The following is a 26380-nucleotide window of genomic DNA, read 5'->3' as shown; positions in this document are numbered from 1 at the left end:
TTGCAAGGTTACAAAATGTGTATAATATAATAGAGTGGTATATATCGAATATGTTACATAGTGCTGTTTGGACTTAATATTATTTCACTGTGTTATACATGTAAATTCTCGGTATGTTTCATATATGATACATTGAGCAGTGTAGGGTTAAATTGTTAAGTCTTCAATAGAAGTAAATAAGATGGCGAAATAAATATCTATACACCTTGCAATAAATTCTTTTTTATAAATACATACATAACCTTCTTCGCACAAGTTTCTTCGCCCAATATGCAGTTATTATATCTTTAATATAATTTAACTAATTCATTGAATGTTAATTATATTTACTTTATCCTTGCTAATTTCTTATTTATTATTTTAATTATTTTCCATTTTCATATGGCAAGAAAATATTTTAAAGTCTATGAAGTTGCTAACTCGCGGTTAGTTTTTCTAGTTTTTTGGCTTAATTTTTGGTCCAATTTTTTGGGTGAAGAATTCAGCAGCACATAGTCGATCAAAAAATATTAACTGCAGCTGCTAATTAGAACCCAATGGCCTTCAGAAGATACAAATATGAAAGTATCTAAATTCAACTACATGAGAAACTAATCAATACATTCTACTGCAATCCTGTACAGAAATTATTTCTATGATCAGAATATATATATATATATATATATATATATATATATATATATATATATATATATATATATGTATATATATATATAATCGAACACCTCTCTACCCTAAGGTGTGAGGTATATACAAATACAGGTTACAGATACATCTCAAATCCAACGAAAATATTTTTTTTTTATTCTATTCTGTGCATGAATTTTGTCCATTCTTTCTTGTTTTTTGCCTTATTTTGAGCTTCTGACCATTTCATTCCCCTACTTTTCAAAATCTGCCCTACTTCGTCATCCCAGGTTTTCCGTGGTCTGTCTCTGGTTTTAAACTTTTTCACTTTAGCCTTCCAGACTTCCTTAACGGGTCGGTTGTCACTCATTTGGCACAGATGACCAAACAATTTTATTTGTTGTGTTTCAATAGCGTGTAGTACAAATTCTATGCCCAGTTCTTCTCTAACATCTTCATTTCTTATTTTGTCTCGTCGTGTTATTCCTTTGACTCGTCTCAGATATTTCATATCAATGGCTTGTATCTTGCTTTTTAATTGCTTTGTTAAAACCCAGTTCTCGCTTCCATATATCAAGATTGGTCGGAATACTGTCTTATAAACTGTCATTGTGGTTCTTCTGCTGATTTCAGGTTTACCTATAAATAATCTACTAAGATTATGGTACACTTTAGAAGCACTACTTATTCTTTCTATTATTTCATTCTGCATGGTACCTTCTCTGTCTATTGTAACCCCTAGGTATTTGAATGCATCTACTTGTTCTATGAGTTGTTGGTTAATTTCTATGTTAACATTTCGTTTAGTTTTCGCTATTAGCATCACATTGGTTTTCTTAACATTAATCTTCATGTTTCTAATTGCCAGCTCATTATTCCATCTATCTATATTTTTCTGGTGGTCCCTCTCGTTGGAAGCTCATAACATGAGATCATCTGCGAATACAAACTCAGCTATACCAACCGGTCGTAGTTTACTATATCCGATATGTACTTTGTGTATACTTGCTTTTGTTTCCTTAATTATGTCGTCAATAATCAATATGAACAGTGTGGGGCTCATAACACCTCCTTGTCTTAGACCCCCGTTTATTGCAAACATCTCTGATTCCACGTTATCCTTACGTACATAATTCTTGTTATTTTGATAGCACCTGTTAGTTGATGGTCAATATTTCTATTTTGCAGACTTCTTCAAACTGCTTCCTGGGACACTCTGTCAAATGCTTTCTCAATATCTAGAAATGCCATATATATTTCTGTGTTCTTTATTCTAGCTTTCTCAATTATTTGTTTCAACGTAAATATATGATCTTGCGTACAGTGTTCCTTCCTAAACCCACTTTGTACTTCATCCAGATGTGGTTCAACGATGTGTCTTAATTTCTTTTCTAGGATGCTTTCATATATTTTGGAGACGATACTGAGTAGATTAATTCCTCTTTAATTTTCACAAGAACTTGGGTCTTCTTTCTTAAAAATTGGTAGTATTATGCCAATTCTCCAATCTTCGGGAACTGTACATCGGTTCCTAGCCATGTTTATAATTTTGGTTAAAAATTCAACTCCTTTCGGTCCTATTGTCTTTAACATTTCAGCAGTGATTTTGTCATGACCAGCTGATTTACCTCTCTTTGTATTATTAATTGCTTCTTTGACTTCTTCTTTTTGAATAAAATTTTCTTGTCCAGGTTCTCCTTCTACTTCTATCAGTACAGTTTCCTCTTTCGGTTGTCTGGGTGTTAGGAGTTCGCTGAAGTATTGTCTTCATCTTTCCATAATCTCATTTGGTCTGATAATCAGTGTGCCGTCTTTAAGTTTCACCTGTTTCATCGTTGTTTCTTTACCTTTTCTTAGCGTCTTTAGTGCCTTATAAAACAATTTTTGGTTACCCCGACTATCTGCCTCCATCTTCATTCCAAACTCATCCCAGGCTTTCTTCTTCTTCTTTAGTACCATTTCTTTCACCACCTTTCTTTGTCGTTTATATTCTTCGTAACTATTTTCTGTTTTCTTGTTTAAGTATATTTTCCATTTCTGTTTTTTATATTTTATTTGGGCTTTTAATTCATCGTCCCACCATTGTGTTTGCTTCTTATTTCTGTTTACATGGTTTATTTCACACGTTTCTTTTGCTGTCGTTAAGATGGTTTCTTTAAATTGCTTCCAAGTTTCCTGTTAGTTGTCAGTACCATGTGCATTAGTTAATTTGGCTAGTTTTTCTTCTATTTTACTTTTGAACATGGCCGCGACTTTTTGGTCATTTAGTTTATAGTTTTGGTGGATATTCTCGTTCACTTTATTATTTTTCGTTCTTTGTTTAGTGGTATTAGGGGTTTTTTGGGGTAATCTTATCTTTGCCATTACCAGATAGTGGTCACTATAGATTTCCAATCTTTTAACTCTGACATCAGTGACCTCTTTCCTAAATTCTCTATTAATGAGAACATAATCTAGAATTGATTTTTCATTTCTGCTCCTGACTTCTCTCGTGAACTTGTCTATATCCTTGTGTTCAAAAAATGTGTTGGTGATAATCAAATTATTCTCCATGCAAAAGTCTATCATCCTTATTCCATTATCGTTTCTTGTATCTTCCCCCTGCATACCCAAAATATCTATGTTATCATGGTCTCTTTTACCAACTCTGCTATTCATATCGCCTAGAATGACTATTCTACCTTTCACATTTTCTATAGCGTCATTGAGCTCTTCCCAATATTTTTCTTTAAATTTCAATGGTTTGTCATCATTAGGGCCATATGTGACTAATATAGTTGTTATTTCTGCATTATCTAGTGTTATCTCTATCTTTAAATTTCTTTGTAATATAAATTTCCAATTTTTAACATATATGACATGTAGCTTGCTCTCCTTAGGCATCCTACACCTTCTGCCGCTCTACTATCGGTACTGACTCCACTGTACAAAAATACATGTTCTTTATCCAATTCATCCATTGCTGTTCCACGTCCATACTTCTCTATTTATAATAAGTTTTTGAAACCCCATTTACTGACTGTATTCCCTTTACTCTTTTCTTCCTTAGCTTTAGCTCTAATTTCTTTTTGAATAATTCTCTGCTGTTCGCTCATATCATCATTTATATATACTTTGTGTTCTCTAATATTTCTTAGTTTGGCTTTATTGTTCATAAGTGTCTATTTCTGGTTACTATCTTTTAGTTCTAATAAACAGGTCTTTTCTCCTATTTTAATTGCTCTTTCTATTTCAATCTCAATGTTCAGGTGCGTACTTATAAATCTTTGCATATTGCTCTTCACTGTTTCTACGTTATTTGTTTTTATTGGTAGTCCCTGAATTATTTCTTCTTTTCTCGTTCTCAAGTCTTTCAATTCTGTCCATTGCTTGTATAAGATCTTTCTTGATCTCTTGATTTTCTTTCCTGATTTGCGTATTTTCCTTCTTCAGATCTTGAATTTCTGTTAGACATTTTTTTTGTTCTTGTTTTATTTCCTTTATTTCTGCTTCTATAAATCGTTGCAAGCATTGGATCATATCCATTATTTTTCCTGAGTTATCTTCTTTTTTCTCTTTCATGTCTGGAGATCTTTTAGTTTTTGCGCACTTTCCAAAACCAAATGTTTGTGAGCCTTTCCTTCTTTTGCCCTCATCCGTGGTGTACTCGTCTTCACTACTCATTGCTTTCTAATTGTGCTCGTGATATTGGCTTAGTTCAACTACCCAATCGCGTAAAAAGTAGACCTCGGTCAAACCGTCGTAAGTCTTACTTTTATCGATCGGTCTTCTATTAAGCTACAGTTTTCTTCACAATAAATTGTATAATTCTGTTCTCTTTAAATTCTTTACTATTTTTGCATTACGGCAACACCCCTTTTCTACCGGTCAGAATCCCGAGGTCGAATAGTTCCCTTGCTCTTATCGTTAAATTAAACAACAGAAACTGTTCGTATCGGAACAACTGATTTTGCTTATTATTGTTAATAATTAGCCACTTACTGTCGGTTTATTCACACTGCGATACGCGTTGTAACTTTACACACACTTACTGCTGCTTTGGCACAATTATTTCACACTGCACCTCTCGACTTTCGGGTTTAATGCAGGAGCAAGCCAATTGCACTTCATATGCTCGACCGCAGCGTTGACGTATGGAGAACAAATTTTACCAGATTAAAATGATTGGGTCTTAAATTTAAAAAAACATGGCAATTAAAGACCTATTGAAGCTAATTTTTAGGTTGATATTTAAAAATCTGCTCGTAAGATGATAACAGCAAAAGTGTAAAAAGGCCTTATGGTTATCATAAAATGTTCATTTTTGTTTATTCTGGTTCTACCAAAGGATTGTCTTTGGGGGGCATGCTTGTTATTTTGTTACAAATTTCTTACGTTGTATTTTAATGAAAAATGAATTGTTTAATATTTAAGTTGTTTAAAACGTAACTGATTCCTAGTTTATGAGAACCAACTTTAATCGTACCTAATGGGCAATGAATGCTTTTGGACATTGTGAACTACACAACCTGATAATTATTGGTGAACAGTTCAAACTGTAGATTAGTTAAATTTTTATACAAGTTTCGTAAAATTAGAGTTGCGATAATTGACGATAATAAATTAAACGCAAAATATTTATATTCTAGACAAATTTTTAACAATAAGGACATCATGTACTTGAATTAATTTGACCAGACTACAAAACTTATCAAAAACACTATCTCTATCTATCTAATTAGACTTCTTCTATCTCCACTTTTTAAAGATCTAGTCTTAATATTTAATTAAAAAATCGATCGTGAAATCGAAGGTATATGGTTAAGCGAATAGTCTAAAGGGCGTAAGTATTTTTATTACAATGCACTATTACTAATTGCAAAAGATCCAATGGTTTTGTAGAACAAACTTTTTGTATATGTTTATCGTTCATTAATATCAAGCAACCAAAAAAATTATATTTACCTTTGTGAAATTATCCATAATGTCGTACAATTCTCTAGCAGATAAACCTTTGAAATATTCTAAAGCTTCTTTGTCTGATAAGCTGCCTTTCCCCAAAAATTGCAAAAGACTCTTTGCGAATCTTTGTCCAGGAGCCCAGAAGCTACCGACTGAACCTGAAATATTAGAAGAATTAAAAAAGCAATTTTAATAAGTAATAATACTAACCGCTCTGGAAAATTGCTCTATGGAAAAGTCCTTTAGCTGCAGGAGAAGCTACTAAATACTCAACAGAAGCAGCTCCAGCACTTTGTCCAAAAATCGTAACGTTATCAGGATCACCACCAAAGTTCTTAATATTTCTTTGGACCCATTTGAGTGCTGCGAGTTGGTCTTTAAGTCCAGCGTTTCCGTATATTTTTAAGGAAGGATCTTCGAGGGACAAAAATCCAAGAATACCTAATCTGTAGTTGATGACAACCAAAACTACGTCTTCAGTGAGAAGATACTCAGGTCCTAAGGTGTCAGGACCATTACGTCCTTCATGGTAGCCACCTCCATGAATAAAAACCATAACAGGGTTCAGTTTTGAACCTTGTGGAATGGGCTAAAATATAAAAGTATAGTTTTTATTATATATTTCATAACAAGTGATTGTGCTGGTCGCATGTGACGGTGTATCCAATCACTTGCCATCTACAGTATTTTTAAAATAATAAACTTCTTGCATGTAAACTAAGTAAATACAGTTATGGTAACCTATATGAAGATAATTGTAAGAGATTTGATACACTTTTATTATGTACTTTATACAAATTACAGTAAATAAGTCGACGATACAGAATAGCGACTGACATGGTCCAGTATTTAGAGCGTAGTGAAGTTGTTTGGGCCAAAGCTGGCTTCTCCTTCAACGGCTAAAACCATAAAGTGCTCTAGTCAGTGGCGCGTATGTTTGAATACAGATACAAAATAAATATATTATTATTATGACAAACGAGTTTGAAATAAACATAGATGCGAAACAAAACACTATATGTTTAGCAATTTTTATAGTCGTAATAAAGTTTTCATTTTTAGAGCCTACGCTTTAAAACGTATGACATGAAATTTTTATTTTAAGTTTAAGCAATAAATTTGAGGCATTTGAAATATGCCTAAAAAAACGCAGAATTTAAACTTTTAAAGTACAAACGATTAAATGTCACGGGAAAGGTCTCGAAGAAAATAATATTGGGTGGACTTTGTAGCAGAACTGTACAGTTTTGAAAAGCATACTTGCACAATCAAAAAAAAAGCATGTGTAAACATTTTAGATCGTTTGTAATGTGATGGTTTAAATTCATCGTTAAACATAAATTGTATGTTACAAATTATAAATTTTATTGATCTTACAAGAATCATAAAAATTGACAAAAATCGCGCAACTCTTATTTATTTAAAACCTTTATAAAAACTGTTTTCATTTGGGGCAAAATACAAAAATTGCATACGAAATCTGCGTTCTTTATCCTTCAAAAGCATTTGATTTTCGTCAATAGGACACTCTGATCAAAAGATATAGAATTTTTACCGTTGAGTCGATACAAATTTTATTTAAAATTAATTTTTTGCGCCTAACTGACATACAAAATCACCGGTCGCTTCAAACCTGAACAAAATTATTTTTTTGTGCGGTATACAGATTCTTGCCAAATCGATTGTTTTAGTCAACACCATCTCCGAGTTAGCGTTTTAGTGAGAAGCCGAAAAGTAAAAGTAGTAAACTTTTTTCCATTTTTTTTGTTGTCCCAAAATTGACATTCTCGGCAAAATTCAGTTTATTCGTATAATTTTTAAAAGTTCAGTGGCATTTTCGTCTTTGTCGACTAGAGTAAACAAAAAACTGCGAAACTAACATCAGATACGCAATGTGTACGAGAAATTGATCGAAGAAATATGCTGAAATTGGATGAGAATCTTCATAAAGTTCGTGAGGCATCATCTCTTGTACAGAAAATTATAAAGTTATGTAATTTTACATAATCTATATAAATTTATTCTATAATCTTCCAATCGTCACAATTTAAGACACTGTTCTGAAGCTATTTTCTTGTGTCATCTTAAAGCAATTACTATTCTATTGGGATTAACCTTAATTGAAATTTAAAATAAGTTTATTGATGTTTCAGTGTTTACTTGTGTTTCACAGTGTTTCAGGAAATCGTTTTCAAAATACAAACATTAAATTAAAACAACACTTGTTTTGTTTTGCGTTACTTGGAGAAAAACTCTTCTAATAATTTATAGATATTGACAACTCAGACATATATTATACATTTTAAAATTGTTGCGTTACTGGGACGACTTTATTACAAGATAGTTCATTCGATTACATAAAATCTACTTTAAATAAGAATAGTCGTCAGAAAACAGCATAGCATGTGATTCGTCTTTAAAAAGACAACCACATGCCTTGACGTCAGTAAATTTTTCTTGTTAGAGATTCCATAATAAATCATGAGGTGAAAATCAGTATAAACAAATGGAATAAAACAAAGGTTACTATTTTAACTGGGCTTACAAATTGAGGTTACTTTTCGAAACAAATTCTGTTAAGTAGTTATATACAATTTTGTTATTTAATTTGTTACTTAACAAAAGGTATCAAATGTTATAGGGTGGAAGGATTTTATGTTTGATTAAATTTTTAATTAAGTCGTCAGTTTGTTGTATATATTTTGTACATTCAAAGAAAATGTGGTGTAAATCTGCTTCTTTTTGTCAAACTTCACATAAATTATACAATGGCTATAAGAACCGACAAAGAATTAGATGCAATTGTTGCGGAGTTGCCTTTGGAGTTCCTAAAATATTTTAATGCTTCATAAATTGCTATGGCTTTAGCAGTAAAAACTGAAAATTTATGATCTAGAGTTGTTTTTTAGATCTATGTTTCCTATACTTTTTGAAGGAATATAAAACGCGCATCCAGTGCCAACAGAAGACTTTGATGCGTTTCTATAAATAACTGTTGATGCTGGCCAGTTTTCTTATAAATTCCTTAAAATATTGTAGCCGTTTTCAGTATTTAAATGGTACCTTGGTTTAATTATCGTAATAGTTTGCAAAAAAGCATAAAATTCTTCAAAGTTTGAATTATCATATGTGTATGAGTTGGTGTAATCGCAATTTGAGAGATTTCTAAAAGTATCACAAAGTGGAAGAGGGTTTTTGTGGATCCAATATTTATTTGTTAAATCTTCATTATTAAGTTTGCTAATACTGCAGTAGAGAGAGAGGTTTCTATGCCGAATATTAATCAGAAATTTTTGACTAAGATATTCTCTTCTATATTTCAGTGGAAATTCTAGTGCTTTAACAATTAATGAATTGGTTGGAGTTGATTTCATAGTACCTAGGCAAATACGTAATATTGTATTTTGAAATACGTCTATATTTTCCAGGCTTTACTTAGCTGCTGAACCATATAAAACAAATCCATAATCTATGATTAGTCTTATGTACGATCCATAAAAAGTAACGCAGTTTTTACATCGGCTCCCCACCAAGTTTTAGAAATTGCTTTAAGGATATTTAATCCCTTATTACATCTATTTAACATGAAGTCAATGTGTAACTTCCAAGTTAATATACGGTCAAGAATCAAAGTATTTAAGTATTAATAATAAGTATTTAATCAAAGAACCGAAATTATATTCCCGACTGTTCATTGTTAACTTGTCTATTTTTGGGAGATTATGCCTTGTGATTTAGACTAGACTAGATTTACTTGGTGCTATTTCGAACCCATTTTCTTTAAACCAGCTATTGGACAAGTCGTCAATTTTTCCCAAAATTTGTATGCACTTATCGTATGTTTTGGAAGATGAATATATAAAAAAATCATCAGCGTATTGTATTATATTAAAACTGTTATTTACTATGGAGACAATGTGCAAATTAGATGTATATAGATTAAATAATAAAGGGCTTAAAACTGACCCTTGCGGAAGTCCTAGGTTGTTATATCGAGGACCTATAAATTTATTGTTATTTGATCTCAAATAAATTTTTCTGCAAGTGTAAAAGTTGAAAATGGTTTTCACGAATGCAGTTGGTATATGAAAATTTAATTTTTTCCATAAGGATCAAGACAAACGTTATTATAAGCAACTTTTATGACCAAACATATTGCAGGTAGGTATGTATTATTGGAAAATGTATCCTGAATGTCCGTTACTAATGTAGCAAGAGCATATAGTACAACATTCTTTTTTGTATCCAAATTGAAGGTCTGGAAGTAATTTCTTCTTATCCAACCACCATTCCAGTCTATGTTTGATCATTCGTTCTAATGTTTTTAGTAAACAAGACATCAGGGAAATGGGTCTGTATGACTCGGATAAATTAAGATTTTTACCTGGTTTGAGAATAGGAATAGTAATTACAATTTTAAACTCATGAATAATTGAATTATTGATCATTATGTCCAATAAAAATAGTTTAGCAATTTTTTGAAGAAACTGAATCATAGGATATTTAATATTATCCAATCCTGGACTTGAATTATTTCTCTTTTTGAGTGCATACTCTAATTTAGTAATATTAAATGGTTCTAGTAAAAATTCCTTTTCGTTATTTGTAGAATGTATTGTAATTTCCTGTGGTATGACAGATGGTGGTGTTATTTGATCAAAAAAGTTTTCCTCTAATGTGCTGTCAAAGCATTTTGTGTTCGATATTGGTTTTTTGTTTATTTTGCTGGCTTGATACCATAAAGGTGATGATGTAGTATTTTTATTTAAGGCGGAGAAACAATTTTCCAGCGGATTTTGGCTATTGCTTTCAGTTTTTTCTTACCGTTTGCTATGGTCTCTTGGCATTTCAAATAATTTTCAAAATTCGAATTATGTTTATATATTGAAAGGGATTCTTGTCTCTTATTGATGACTCTATCGCAGTCCCTATTACACCAAGATAGAGGGTTTCGAATTTTGTTTTTAAAAGGTTTATACTGTGGAATTGAAATTTCTGCTACCTGGTTGATCCCATCTATTAAGAAACTGTTTTTTTTTTATAATATATTTTCCATTTGGTACTGCTTATCAAAAAATTGTTCAACAGAAGATGCATATAAATACCAATTGGCCTTTTTTATGTTTCACTTGCTTGCAGGATTACTCTTTTCAATTTTATTTTTGCAATTCATTTCCATGTTAATGATAACAAGGTTTGAGCCTAAACTATCTGGATAGACGGACAAGATTATTTTACTAGTTAGTTCAGGCGAGGCAAAAGTTACATCGATGGCTGAAATATTTTGATCAGGTCAGGTAAGAATAGTTGGTTGGCCGTTATTCATTACTATATAAACCAAATCATCTGCAGCTGTTATAAGTTGTTTTCCAACTACGTCGTTAAAATTCGATCCCCAGATTGTATATGAGCGTTGAAGTATCCACCTATAATTGCTGATTTACTTACTTCCGAGAAAATATTCGTCCAATCATCTACTGTGCTTTTACTTTTAGGCGATCTGTATATAAATAATATGCTTAATTCACTTTTTTCGTATTTAATCTTTGTACCACAAACTTGAATATCCTTATATAAATTAGAATTTAACTGTAATTCACTAAAAGATATTGAATTATTAATTAAATAAAATGCAACGCCGCCAAAACCGTCGTGCCTGTCATTCCTGATAAGATTGTAACCATTAAATCAATATTGCAAATTTTTTTTATACCATGTTTCACTGAGAAGTAGAATGTCTATTTTTCCTTTGTTTAAATAATTCTTTAAGCTGCCTTTATTGAAAACCGCAGATCTAGCGTTCCACCGACTTATTTTAAAAGAATGTTTAAGAGACATTAAAGTTACTATTATCTATTGTATAAAATACTTGTTCTAAACCTAAAATTATTATTTTATCGTCTATTGTTATAATGTCTTCCAATGTATGAATGTTACTTTAAAGCTTGATTATAAAAGTTGACACACATTTAGCTAATTCATTTTTGTTATCAGTTTTTTCATAGTTTGGTTTGTATGGGTTAGGTGGTAAGGGTTGTGGGGGTCCAAATGTGAAGGGAAAAATTGGTTGCTGTACTGGCGATTGAATAGGAGGGGAGTTGGCTTTTCTTTTCTTTCCCATAGAAAGGTTTTCACTATCAAAATTACTTTGAAGGTGAGTTGGAATTTGAGTTTGTCTCATACTCATATTGGGTCGATTTATAGAAATATTTTTATTATTTACAGGGAGTGTGGGAAATTCTTTATCATAATTTGAAAGAACAGAAAAAGGATTGTGACTAATTTGGCCGGATAATGAATTTTCACAGTATAATTTTGCTTCTAAAAAAGTTTGTTGCTCTATCATAATGGTCTTAATTTTTTTCTGCTTCTCCTAAAAAGGGCAGTTTTTAGATATTGTTAAATGGTCACCATTTTTACAGTGTATGCAAAACTTGGTTTTCCCACATTTATGATCTGCATTTTTACATTTAGTTGGTTAAAAATCTGATTTTCATTACAAACAATAATTCTGGCTCAATCCCATATAAACTTAATACCGAATTTGACATGCCACACGAAAGTAATTTCAGAACCTTGTAGATGATGTGTCTCTGGCTTTCTATTAATCGACTACTGTTGGTATGTTCTTGTTGCTGTTTTTGACTACTCTTATATGCCTCCAAAATTTGGAAAATAATAACAGCCATACAAGTTGACTATAAAAACATTTTAAAAAAGTTAAATAACAATATTACAATCAATTGAGGCTACATAAGAAAACAGTTTCAGATCTTTTTTAATATATTAAAATTTTGCAAAAATAAGTATTTAATTAGTCAAAAAGTAACCTTGGTCGACACGTTATAAAAACACTACTTTTTGTCTTAGTTTTGCGTCATTTCATTAAATCTGAAAAAAAATCCCGTCAATAACTTACTTGGTAATATATTATTTTTAAAATCAAGTCGTAAAAATTAAAACCAAATTTCCTAAATACAACAATCTTCCAGAGACGATCATTGGTGATTTTATGTCAATTTTTATTGCTTATATTTTGTGCGTACTAAAATTATTTGCATAATATATACAATGTGGAAACCACTTATGGAATAAAATTGTTTGTGTCCTTATTTTAGAAAATAATAAAACATGTTGACATACCTTAACTTTTAAATTCGAATATGCACTTTTTAAACATAAATTTGAATGTACAGAGTGATCCACGCAAGTCTGGCATAGTCCATAATCTGTATTTTAAATGAAACACCCTGTATATTTTTATGTTTTTAAAAGCTCCTTAACAACCTGATATCAACGAACTATATCGTGCATAGTCTATTATGCATCATACAAGGTGAAATTTTGAAATTGAGTATAATTTTCTTTAAGACAATTAATTCATAGAATACCCGAGGTAATTGATAGGATTACATTAAAATAAATGCTCAAAATTTTCTTCACCCTGTTGTTGGTAAGTCTCCTATAAAACTTGTCCCGAACTTTGTTTAAAGTTTGAGGTAAAATATTCCGTATTTCTGTAGTTATCCTTTCTTTGAGGTCATTAATGCTAGTTGATTTTGTTGCATATACTTTGTTCTTGAGATAACCCACAGAAAAAATCCAAAGGCATAAGATTTGGCGACCTAGCTGGCCACTAAATAGTACCCTTTCGTCCAATCTATTTATTGAAGAAGATTTCATTCAAGTAATTTCTCACCATTAAAGCATAGGTGTTGCACCGTCCTGCTGGAACCAGACAATTTCATGCGGTAGGGTCGGATTTATTGAATTGGGATATAAGTTAGCCAACATCGTCTCTTAGCATGCTTAAATATTTTTCCTCTGTCAAATTACCATCTACAAATATAGGACCAATAATATGATTTCCTATAATTCCTGCCCAAACATTCAACTTTTGAGGATACTGACTGTGTGTCTCACGCATTCAATGAGGATTCTTCGCTGACCAATATCTACAGTTTTGTTGGTTTACCTCTTCGTTTAATGTAAATGTTGATTCATCAGAAGAAATTGTGCCAAGATCCATTTCATTTGTGTTAATTTTATCGATCATTCTTTCGCAGAAATCCATTGTACAATCAGGATCGTCTTCTGTTAGCTCCTGTACAAAAGTTAATTTATATGGATGAAGTTTTTCTTCATGGAGACGCCTTAGGACAGTTGTGTGCCTCATATTATTTTGATGTGCAATTTGACGTGAACTTGACGTTGAATTCTCTGCGACACTTAACAAAATATCCACTTTCACCTCATCTCCAATGAAGTTCGGTTTTCTTTTTAATGGTTTGACGTATCCAAGTTCTCTGAATTGTGCATAAATTTTAGACACAGTACCTTGCGCAATATTTGGCAACTGAGGATACCTCTGATTAAATAACTTGACCTCGACTTCTACAATTCTCCCCGTAACCGATCATCATTAAAATCTCAATTCGGTGGGTCTCAGTTCAATATTTCATTTTTAAATGAAATCGTAGGCTTCCACGGCCAGAGTCAGAATTATAGTTTATTCGTCTTCCGGGTTTGGACCGTGTCATTTGTGAGTGACCCAAAAGTGGGTTCATCTCGACGTTTCGCTACAATTGTATGTAGCTTCTTCAGGAGAACAAAAAAAGAAAAAGAAAACAAAAGACAGGAAGATGGGTAGTTAGCAACGGTAACTCAGTTACTCAACGCATCCAGAGGCGAATACTAACTACCAAGATGGGCATTTGGTCACAGTAACTCAACTACTTAACGCAGCCAGAGGTGAAAACCAAATGCCAGGACAGGGATTCACGTCCAACAGCTCAGAACACTAACGCGTCGAGAGGCGGGGAGTGAATCCGACGATTACTCCGCTACCGCTCTATTTATAGTCGCGGTGACCTGTCGTGTCGGGACGTATCGGCACACTCCGTGGCGCGAACGTCAAGAAGCGCGCGCTGGCCAATCATGTGGCTGCATCGTGGTTCCGCTACGTTGATGATACATTTATCATCTGGCCCCATGGTCAACATACCCTTTCTCCCTTCCTAGATCATCTTAACTCACAACATCCGAGTATAAAATTTACAATGGAAGTAGAAAATAATCGGTCCCTTCCCTTTCTCGATGTGTTAGTCACCTCCAAGCCCAATGGCCGATTATGTCACTCTGTTTATAGAAACAAGACTCACACGAATCGTTACCTACATGCTTCATCACACCACCATCCTGCCCAAAAGAATTCTGTGATCAACTCTCTCATCCATCGGGCCATTTCGATTTCTGAACCTGACAACCTTAGAGAAGAACTTGGCCATCTGCAAAAAACCCTTGTCGCCAACGGTTACTCCAAGTCCACAATTCAAAATATTACACACCGACATCTACATCCCCCTTTACACCCTAGGACGACAAATTCAGAATCTTCGGGTAATACTCCTGTGGCTTTTCTTCCGTATATTCGAAGTGTCACTGATAGGATTGGCAAAATTCTTCGCAAAGAAGGTATCAGGACTACTTTTCGACCACCCAAGAAAATCTCACAATATCTACCCTCTCCTAAGGACCCATTACCGCCCCTATCTTTCTGTGGTGTCTATTCTATTCCTTGTTTATGTGGACAAGTGTATATTGGCAAAACTGGTCGTTCCGTCAAAACTCGGATTCAAGAGCATCAAAGATGCATTCGATCAGGTCTTTTCTCCCATTCTGCAGTTGCAGAACACTGCCAAGAAACCGGTCATTCCATATTGTTCGAAAAAACCCATATTATTTCTAAGAGCCCCTTCTTTTATTCCAGGAAAATCCGTGAATCTCTAGAGATTCGAAAAAATCCACATAACATCAATCGAGAGGAAGGATACTACTTGTCTCCCATCTGGAATCTCAGTCTAGAGCCGCCGTCCAGTCCCGCTACCACGATGCAGCCACATGATTGGCCAGCGCGCGCTTCTTGACGTTCGCGCCACGGAGTGTGCCGATACGTCCCGACACGACAGGTCACCGCGACTATAAATAGAGCGGTAGCGGAGTAATCGTCGGATTCACTCCCCGCCTCTCGACGCGTTAGTGTTCTGAGCTGTTGGACGTGAATCCCTGTCCTGGCATTTGGTTTTCACCTCTGGCTGCGTTAAGTAGTTGAGTTACTGTGACCAAATGCCCATCTTGGTAGTTAGTATTCGCCTCTGGTTGCGTTGAGTAACTGAGTTACCGTTGCTAAATACCCATCTTCCTGTCTTTTGTTTTCTTTTTTTGTTCTCCTGAAGAAGCTACATACAATTGTAGCGAAACGTCGAGATGAACCCACTTTTGGGTCACTCACAAATGACACGGTCCAAACCCGGAAGACGAATAAACTATAATTTCCTTTTTTTATTTCTGCACGAAATTAGCTTTTAATTAGGAATTAGGATTTAGTTTAATTAGCAGACTATCTAGACAGTTTTTACCTGTTCATGACAAAAAATGTTAACACGGTTACTAAACAGAAATTTTCCCCAATATACTGACACTTAGAGTAGAAATGTATTGTCTGTATTTAGCTAATTTAAAATAATACCATACCACGTGATAAATTGGTAATTTCAAAATGTCATCTTGTATTATTCATTACAGACCCTACATGATATAGTCCGTTAAAATCAGGTTATTAAAAATCTTTTAAAAACATGAAAATATACAGGGTGTTTCATTACAAATAAGGATTATGGACTATACCAGACTTGCGTGGATCACCCTGTACATTTAAATTTATGTTTAAAAAGCGCACATTTAAATTTAAAATTTAAAGTGTCCCCGAGTTTTTTATTATTTTCTATAATAAGGACACAAACAATTTTATTCCATAAGTGGTTTCCACACTGTATAATAAAAGCTACGCAAATATCTTAGCAAGTAAGATTAATTTTTAATATCTCATTTTATTAGTATTTTAAGAACAAATACAATAAAAGGCAATAAGAAGCAAAAATATTAAAGAAAGAAATATTGAATGCAATCAAATCTTATTATAATATGTGTTACATTACTTCTTGTTCTGACCTAATTTTTCCAATTGTTAATATTATGTAATCTCTTTAGGTCTTTTGCAACCGAAAATTTTATTCTAGGTCTTCCCGTTATTCTATTTCTTAAATTTTTTGTAATCTGACACATTCTTTTTTTTTGTATTTTCGTTTTTGTAAATACTTCTACGTGTTTTACGTATCTTATTCTTTCCACTTTTATGTATCCTATAATTTGGTGATTATGTAGTTTGGGTTTTTCTTTTTTTGTATACAAGCAAAGTCTCCTAAACAAACTAAAAAGATACAAAATAAACATAATTGCCATACAAGAAATAAGGTGGACGGAAAACAATATAATGGAAAAAGGAGCCATACGAGTTTCCATAGCTGCTCTCCTAAATACACGGGATTCATTGTAAACAAGAGAGTCAACGATATAATAAGAGACTTCACAGCCATTAGCCCCAGAATGTGTATTTTAAAACTTAAAGGATGTTTCTTATACTATAATCTAATTAATGCGCATGAATCTAAAGATAAATAGCTAGAAGATAAAGATAAGTACATGTTTTTAATAAATTTTTTCTCGCATAATAGTCTATGATTACATAAGCGAAGCAATCAATCTGGAAAACCAATTGCTTTTTTCTCACGTACCCTCACAGATTCTGAATGAAAACATTGTGCAGTTGAAAAAGAAGCAACAGAAAGTTTCTCACACACACTAACGCCGCTACAGTTTCTCCAAAACACCTCCTGGATAACCACCTATCCCACAGGATCATACTTTCTTACTAATCGAAAGGATTTTTTCTTCATCGATTAGCACTACATATATACTACACCTGTTTTCCTTACTACAGGATGTAAATTCCGCTTTGAACTGCTACCATTCCTTTAGCTTGTTCCACAAATACATCAAACACTATACACAATTTTTATTTACAAGAAACTCTGCTCACTTTTACTGCAGGCTATGGAGCAACAAAAGAACCATATTCAGAACTTTAGAATACAGTAAAATCTCGTCCGGCATCGCAAAATCAGCTTGGCGTCGTTTCCCTCTACCTTACGCTTCTACCAATCAGATTCAGTACTTTCTTAGTAAACATACTCGCTGTCGCCGTGACCTTATATCATTTGGTTTTTCCAATTGCATGAATAATTCCTTTCTTTTTCTTTACAAGATTCGATATAACAATATAATACAACATGAAGATTAATATATACCTTCATCTTTTACTTAAAGCTTTCTCCTGACTTTCAAATAATTGTGTACAAAAGATTTCTATTTTGTAATCAAAGAATTATTATACCTGTGACTTTGACAAAATTGTTTAATACAAACTGACTATTGCTATCATATCGATATGTATCTGCTTTATAATAACTTAGAAAAACCATTACTCATTCTTATCTATTTGGTTTTTACAGAAATAATTTTCCTATTTATTTATTAAATCGAGTTTATTCGCCGATGAAATTAGATTTATATTATGATATTTTTCTTTAAATATTTTAGAACAGTTCAAACCACAAATATATATATATATATATATATATATATATATATATATATATACATATATATATATATATATACATATATATATACCATGATTTCAACATCAAAGACAATGAAAAGAAGAAACAAAGATATCCAAACATAAAACAAAGCTAGAAAAATATTAAAATTAATATAATAAAATATTTTTTTTTGAACCTATTCTCTATCCTTCCATTGTTGGATGTAGGCCTCCCCCAGTTTTCTCCATCTTTCCCTATCTTGAGCTGTTCTCTGCCATGTGGGACCTCCTTGTTTCCTGATGTCATCTTTCCACCTCATCTGTGGTCTGCCTCTTGATCTCTTTGCATTGTATGGACGCCACTTTCCGATGGCATTGTTCCATCGTCCGTCTTGGAGACGTTCATTGTGTCCAGCCCATTTCCATTTCAGTTTTGCTGCTTGTTCTATCGCGTCTACTGTCTTTGTTCTGGTTCTGATCCATTGGTTACGTTTTCAATCTTTAAGTGATATACCCAACATTTGTCTCTCCATCGCTCTTTGTGCCTTCCTTATCCTATCCAAATTGGCCTGTGTAAATGTCCATGTCTGTGCTCCGTAGGTGAGCACCGGTATTATACAGGAGTTATATACCTTGCTTCGTAAGTATAGAGGGATTGTTTGATTTTTTAGAACGAAAGAAAGTTTGCCGAACGCTGCCCATCCCATTCTTACTCTTCTCGATATTTCGGCTGTTTGATTTTCTCTGTTAGCTCTGATTGCTTGTCCTGAATAGATATACTCATTTACCTGTTCTATTTTTTCTGTTTGTATTTTTATTGCCTCTTGGTCTTCCGTGTTTGTCATTACTTTTGTTTTGTTAAAGTTAATTTTTAGGCCTTTTTGCAGTGATTTTTCATGAAGTTCATTCAGCATTAATTCTAGTTATTGTCGTTCCGAGGAGATCAGGAGTATATCATCCGCATATCTAAGGTGATTTAGGTACTTTCCGTTAATATATTTTCCTCTATTTTTCCAATCTATTGATTTTATTATATCTTCGAGGGTCAAGGTAAACAGTTTAGGTGAAATTATATCGCCTTGTCGGACTCCTCGTTTAACTTTTATATTATCCGTTATTAATTTGTCGTCTAGAATTACGGTCATGGTTGCTTTTTGGTAAATATCATGTATCAATTGTTGGTATCTTGAATCTATGCTACTATTGACCAGAGCTTCGTCCACCGCCCAGTGTTCAATGCTGTCGAAAGCCTTTTCATAATCTACGAATGCTAAGTACAGCGGAAGGTTGTATTCATTGGTTTTCTCAATTAAGATTTTAAGCGCATGTAGATGGTCGATTGTGCTGTATCCTTTCCTGAATCCGGCCTGTTCCATTGGTTGGTAGTTATCAAGTTTATAGGTTAGTCGGTTGTTTATTATTCTTGTGAAGGTTTTATATAGTTGTGACAAAAGGGAAATGGGACGGTAGTTGTTTAGATCTGTTTGGTTTCCTTTCTTATGTATTAAGATTGTGTTTTCTGGCAATGGTATTTCTCCATTGTTTAGGTATTTTACCTTCAAACAGACATTTGTTGAACAATATTTTTAGTATAATAAAATAACAAAATATCAGAATAAAATATTAGTGCACGAAAAATATGTCTGCACTGGAAGACAAACCTTAATGTTTTAATTATTAGTAACAGTTTTTTTAATAGAATTATTTGCCAAGATATTTCACAATATGCAAACTATAGTGTCTAAAAAATCATTTGGTCACACTACGAAAATATGGCAATATTGTAGATTATTTTCGGGAGAAATATTGGAAAATCAGTTAGCAGTTATGCACGTCATGTCATTACTACATGAAATTTTAAATATTAGGCATATCTAGTTTCAATTATAGTGACGAGCAGTTTCACGAAATATTTTATCGCGTAGACAATAGAAATAAATACGCAGTGGCGTTGCAGTATTGGTACATACAAGATTTTATTTTTCACTTCATATAACATCAAATGTAAAATTGAGACATTTTCACTTTTTAATTGGCTTAAAGTAATTATAACTACTTTAACATGCTACAAGAAAATAGCTTGAGAACAATTTTATTTTACTTCACCTATAAAATATATATTTTGTATATATAGTGAGGGACAAGATCTATGCGAAATTTTAAAGAACAACCTGCTGATAATCCGCTATTGATACCTATTGTAACACAGACCCCTGTAGAGACATTACAGAGTTGTATTAACCTTTATCCAACATTCAAATAAAATTACCGAAGCAGTGTTAAATTTTGAATTATTATTTTGTTTAAATGTTTTTACAAATTGATCGGAACAATGGTTTTTAGCAGTAAACAATCTCGCTATATACTATTAAAAAAATACTTGCGTTCATCTTTTTTCTAAACTTAGGACGGGCAAAACAAAATATTTTTCAGTTACGAAAATAAGTAGACATTTTGTTTTGTGGGTTCGTCAATAAACACTAATTATTGATACACACAAAAAGAAGTAAAACTTATTTCAAATCATCGTTAAATATTTTTGTGAAATGTTATCAAAAATACGATGTCTTCGTCTATAACATTTAATAATAATTAAGAGAAATTCTTAAATGGTTGACTTAAATACAAATTTACAAATTTTATATTTCCGGTAATGGATAAGTACTTAATAAGTACATTTTCGTAGAATAATTAAATGGGGCGAGATCATTGTCACAATATTTAAATAAAGGAATTAGTCATTCTTAAGCAGTATATTTTGTGGTTCTTTCAGCCAGAGTTTGTCGAAAAAAAGTGTAGTGATATATTAAGTATTTATCAAAGAAAAATATGTGGCGGCCATGAGAAAGTTAGGTGCGTTTACATGACGAAAATGAACCTGCGGATAATTTAGAAGATGGAGATGAAAGTGCGGGGCCAAGTACTCAGCAAAGGAAGAATTTGTGAGTAGCTGAGCAAAATATGGTGTTAGATGTATTTTATGGACTTTCTAAAATAATGACCAAATTTGAAGCTGTTATGTAAACGGCGATTTTAACAAAAATTTCTTGTGCAACTATGTACCGTTTAATAAAGACAGGTTCGAAAAGTAGAACAACAAGAAAGGATTTGTGAATTTAACGTCACCTCTTGGAACCTATTGGTGAGACAATATATAATATGTATGCAGCTAAAGTTATGCCCAACCTAAACAATATCATGGCAAAATTTAAAGGAAAACATATTGTTGATGATTGTTCCACAAAGACTTTGGGCAGATTTTTGATCAAAAATGGTTTCAAATATAAAACTGTCAATAAGAGACAAACCATAATGAAAAGTAGGCACCCAATAAAATAGAGGAATGAATATATCGAAAATATTTCACAATACCGCAGTGAGCGTCAAGAAATTTATTATATGGACGAGACTTAGTTTGATTTTCACGAAACGATAGATAAAGCCTGGACAAACGGTACGAGAAAATGCCAAATAGATGTACCCCATTCTAGAGGTAAGCAAATTTGCGTATTACATTGCGGAGGACAACATATTATGGGATAGTTCTCTAGACTACCACCAAGACATCGAAGGGACGCTTTTTGAATCGTGGTTTGAGAATACATTATTCCCAAATTAAAAAAAAAAAATAGCGTGAATAGCATAGGCGCTTGATTAACGAATAAAAAAAATATTATAACATGAAATAAGCCAAAAATACTTACCGCGAAAAGATAGAACAAGGTTTAGGCCCTTGGTGAATTCAAAATAATGATTTTTACTTGTGTTTTTGAGCCTTCAAACTCGAAAACGATTAAGTTTACAGAAAAACTACGTGAAACCTATTTTGTTTAGAATGATTCACAAAACTAAAAACATTTGTCCGGCAGAAAAAATTGATTTCTACAATTTAAAAACAAATTATTTTAACCAATTTTTTCACCTGGGCGACCTCTTGAACTTTATTTTTGGGTATCACATGAAGGTGATTCTTGAGTAAATTCAGTCTAATTATGTTTTCCAGCCTGATAAAAAAATATTAAAATACTCATATTACAAACTAAACATAAAAAATTTCTAACAAACAAAAACATTTTTTCTCATATTTACATTAATTTTGGTTGGATTTTAAAAAGTATCATACCGTAATAATGCCTAATTAGTTAGAAATAAATGAGACTTAATTGAGGAGTTTGCTGTAAGAAGGATGCAGCTCTATATTTAGACCGTTTTGAGTGGAAACATATGCCATAATTAAAAAAAATTGGCGGATTGACTGGTATAAGAACGATGTAGATCCGGTAATAAATAAAGGAGTTATACGTCTTTATGTATCTGCCTCCTCACTCATTTGGTGCTAGAAGGGTGCAGCTCCGGACCTGCATCCTTTTTGCACCAAATGATTGTGAATGTTCGGTGATTTTCATGGAAAGGTCATCTTCTGTTGGCACTAGGCCGGCAGACCGGAGATCGTCCACATCATTCTCCCATCGCTTTCTCGGTCTTCCAATAGGTCTCTTTCCCTACATTTATACATTCAATAGTTTTTTTAAAAGTTAATATGTGATCCGCCATCTATTGTTCTTATTAATAGGGCCTAGTATTTGTCTCAGTAACTTTTTTTCAAAGACATCTATGTGGTTTACAGATTTTTAAGTCAACACCTCAGTTTCACATCCATAGCTCACTATCGGTCGGATTATTGTCTAGTAGATTTTTATTTTAGTTCTTTGATATACGTAACGTGATTTAAATATTGAGCTCATCGACATTTAAATATCGATGATATTTCGATGATATATCGATGATACATCGATGATATATCGATGATACGTATGCCATATTGGTGAGGATGATTCTTCTGCTAAACTCTACATTGCCAGTGTTGTCCTGTATGATTTTGACCCCTAAATAGACAAATATATCTACTTTTTCTAAGTTCTCAACTCTAGCAACCCTACAAAAAATGTTATTTGCAATTATTTGTAGCAAATTAAACTGTTCATAATTTGCTACATTTGACTTTTATTACTTTTTGGTGTTAAATTGACACTGTTAACAAAAATAAATAAAAAAAATTGCTTTTGGGCCTTATAACTTTTTTAATCATTTTACAATAAAATCACATCAGAACTATATTAAAGAGTGTTCTTCAAAGAATAATTTTCACTACAAATAATTTCATAATTTTTCTGGATTTTACAGCGCTCCGGAGTTAAACAGGTTCTTAATTACTCGTAAGAATACGATGAAAACGAACAAATAGACTTAGTTTTGTTTAATATGTTTTTCATTCATATAATTTTAAAACAAATTATCATTTCCTTAAAATTATTCCTGTGTTATTATTAATTTATTGTCGACCTTTTCCGCTTATTACCGTTCATTGGATTACATGAGATAAAAGTTTTAGATAAAATAAACCTAACAATGAACAAGAAAGAACATAGCAAAGCATTGTATTTATAAAATACCTTGTAAATATGTAAAATATGTAAATGCGATCAGTTTTATTTAGGTGAAACATCGAGCCCATTAAATGTTAGAATAAGTGAACATCAATCTTACATTACAAATAGAGAATTTGATAGATCTCAAATATGTAAATGCGAATGGAAAAATTAACATAGCATTCAATGGAACTATTCAAGTAAAGTCCGAAAAGAAATAGATAGTGCAAAGAAAAAAATTAAAGAAGAGGCCTTAATTATTGCTCTAATTAATGCAGTAAGGTCTGGTTACTCATATTAAAAGAGAAATGCATTAAAACGAAAATACCCCTAATAATAAGTCAGTAACATATCGAGGATACATCATTCAAATTTTTTAAATAACATACACATAAAATCAGAGTTTGGTGTTTATTGAGAGTAAACTTAATGTATGACCAAATACTTACCACGTCGGGATAGTATTACGAGTTTTTTTTCCTGATTTTTTTCTCATGTTTTACTGTAGAATTACTAACAGGAGAATTTTACTGTCATCATGGCATGTGGTTGTTTTGTAAATACGAATCACATGGAATGATTTTTCTGACGAATATTCTTAAGTTAAAGTTAATTTCATGTAATCGAATGAACTATCTTACAATAAAGTCGTCCCAGGAATGCAACTCAGCTATATTGGCAATATCATTTTAAAGAGGTCTACTTTAAAATGTGTAATATATGTCTGAATTGTCATTATCAATGAGTTAGATAAAATTAAATTATTAGAAGAATTTTTCACCGAGTAACAAAAAACAAAATTTGTTTAATTTATTAATGTTTAACTTTAATTGTGGCTTACTCCCATTAAAATAGTAATCGCTTTAAGATGCCACAAGAAAATAGCTTCAGAACAATACATGACTAGAGTTAATATTAATGTGGAATTTAATACACGGAAAATCTGCTTACCTTTTTAGTATAAACATTAAGATTGACCCCATCCTCGCTGCCAAGAAAAGAGTTGGTAAAAGTTTCTTTGTGAAAAACTGGACTGCCCACTTTCGTTGCATCTCTAATGCCGGTCCAAGGTTCTGGAGGTTGCGGAGCCTGAAACAAGTGGTTTTTGTTTAGTTTTAACCCCATATGTGCTGCTTTTTCTTTTTATAGACATAAAAATTACTTTAAATAACTTTGTTTTTAAGCCTTCATTGATGATCATCCATTTATTCAGAAAAACTATTAACAAAGTTATGCGGATCAACGTCATTTTCAATATGTAAAAAGGATGGACACCAACAAACAGGAGAAGAAGAAGAACTTTTATCAATAATCTAATTATCACTATGTTCACTGCCTCTATTATGTACTGCTGAACATAGACCTCTTTCAGTTATTAAAAAGTTAAAATTTAAAAGTAAAAGTTAAAGATCGGTAGCAGGATCTTGTATCAATCCAGTATAAATCTAGTGTAAATCAATTAAATCCAGTTTTTGTTGTAACTTTCTTTATATCACCCGTCCACCATATTGAATGTCTACATCTACCTCTTACTTACTTACTTACTTAGTCCTAAGCCTTTCTACCGTTAGGTGTAATGCTGGTGGAGTTAAGTTTTGCACTGTTGTCTCTACCCACCTAACTCTTGGTCTTCCTCGTTTGTTTTTCCCTTGCGCTCTCGTTACAAACACTCGTTTTGTTAATCTTTTATTTGGCATTCTACACACGTGCCCGAATCATCTTAGTTGCCCCTCTACTATTTTTTCGTTAATTGGTTCTAGTTTAACGTTTTTTCGGATTGTTTCGTTACGTATTTTGTCTGTCCTCTTTCTGTTTGCTATTTTCCTCAGGAACCTCATTTCCATAGCCTTGACTCTAGATTTTTGTCTCCCAGTCAATGTCCATGACTCGCTATTATACATGATTGTAGGTCTAACTACTGATTTAACGACTGCCCTTTTTACCTTCTCCGGTATTTCTTTTTTCCCCAAAAATGTTGTTTTCATAGTGTTAAATAAGCTTCCTGTTCGTCCCATTCTCTCATTTATTTCCATATCTTGTTTACCGTTTGATTCAATTATTATTCCTAGGTATTTAAAATGTTCCACTTGTTCTAGTTGTTTTCCGTTTAATTGTATTGCGTGTGTCTTTCTCTTATTTGAACTTATCATTATTTTTGGTTTCTCTGTATTTATTTTCATATTTATATTTAACAGTTCTTCTACTAGGATTTCAAGGTTGTTCTGTAGGTCTTCTCTGTTTACTGCTATCAAAACCATGTCGTCTGCAAATAGAAGCTCTGATAGTTGAGTATGTTTCATTTGCCAGTATCCTAATGTTAGTTTTCTCATTCTTCTCTTGGCTTTCTTTATTGCTTCATCCAGTACTACTGAGAACAGCAGTTGTAACGAGTCCGTTACTTAAATAATCATTTACCTTTTTTTGTGACTGGAATCTTTTAATTTAATTCTAAATTAAATTCATATTAAAATATTCTTAAACTAAATATTTAAATAACTCCCAGTAAATCTTATTTTCTAAGGTTGGCATTAAACTGCGCCACCAGTGGTAAGATTCTGAAAGTACATCCACTTGACGACGTGTAGAACCTTAACAGGGCACTTGTCAACTGGATGTGATCGAAGAAAGATCGTTTCGATCAGAGTAGTAGAGGCTGGGAAGTGCCATTTTTTCCCGAATTGAGTTTAAGTTTATTTTATTGTCAAGAGAGTTTGTTTTAGAAGAAATCAGTTGAGTTATTTTGTTGTTTGTACGAGGATACTTTCAGTTGGGTCACCCTAGCCGGTAAGATGAAATTACAAATAAATTATAAGGAAAAATCCTTCATATCGTCCGCCATTGTTAGTAAAATTCAGATCTATTTTTAATTTCTTCTTTGATA

General features: G+C 32.6%; 1 protein-coding gene across 2 annotated transcripts in view; it reads right to left on the bottom strand.

Annotated features, from left to right (window-relative positions):
* LOC140447782 (juvenile hormone esterase-like) overlaps nt 1-26380 on the bottom strand; it is a 123274-nt gene that overhangs the window by 37913 nt on the left and 58981 nt on the right. For both annotated transcript variants that reach the window (XM_072540639.1, XM_072540640.1), the window contains 3 exons: nt 24451-24588; nt 5779-6157; nt 5572-5726 (listed from right to left, as the gene is read on the bottom strand). In XM_072540639.1, coding sequence (XP_072396740.1) covers nt 5572-5726; nt 5779-6157; nt 24451-24588 — 672 coding nt within the window. The remainder of the gene's footprint in view (nt 1-5571; nt 5727-5778; nt 6158-24450; nt 24589-26380) is intronic.

This window comes from Diabrotica undecimpunctata, chromosome 8 (genome assembly GCF_040954645.1).
Source record: "Diabrotica undecimpunctata isolate CICGRU chromosome 8, icDiaUnde3, whole genome shotgun sequence".
Classification (NCBI taxonomy): domain Eukaryota; kingdom Metazoa; phylum Arthropoda; class Insecta; order Coleoptera; family Chrysomelidae; genus Diabrotica; species Diabrotica undecimpunctata.
Note: the sequence above shows the minus strand (reverse complement) of the source record. Positions and strands in the feature narration are given on the sequence as shown.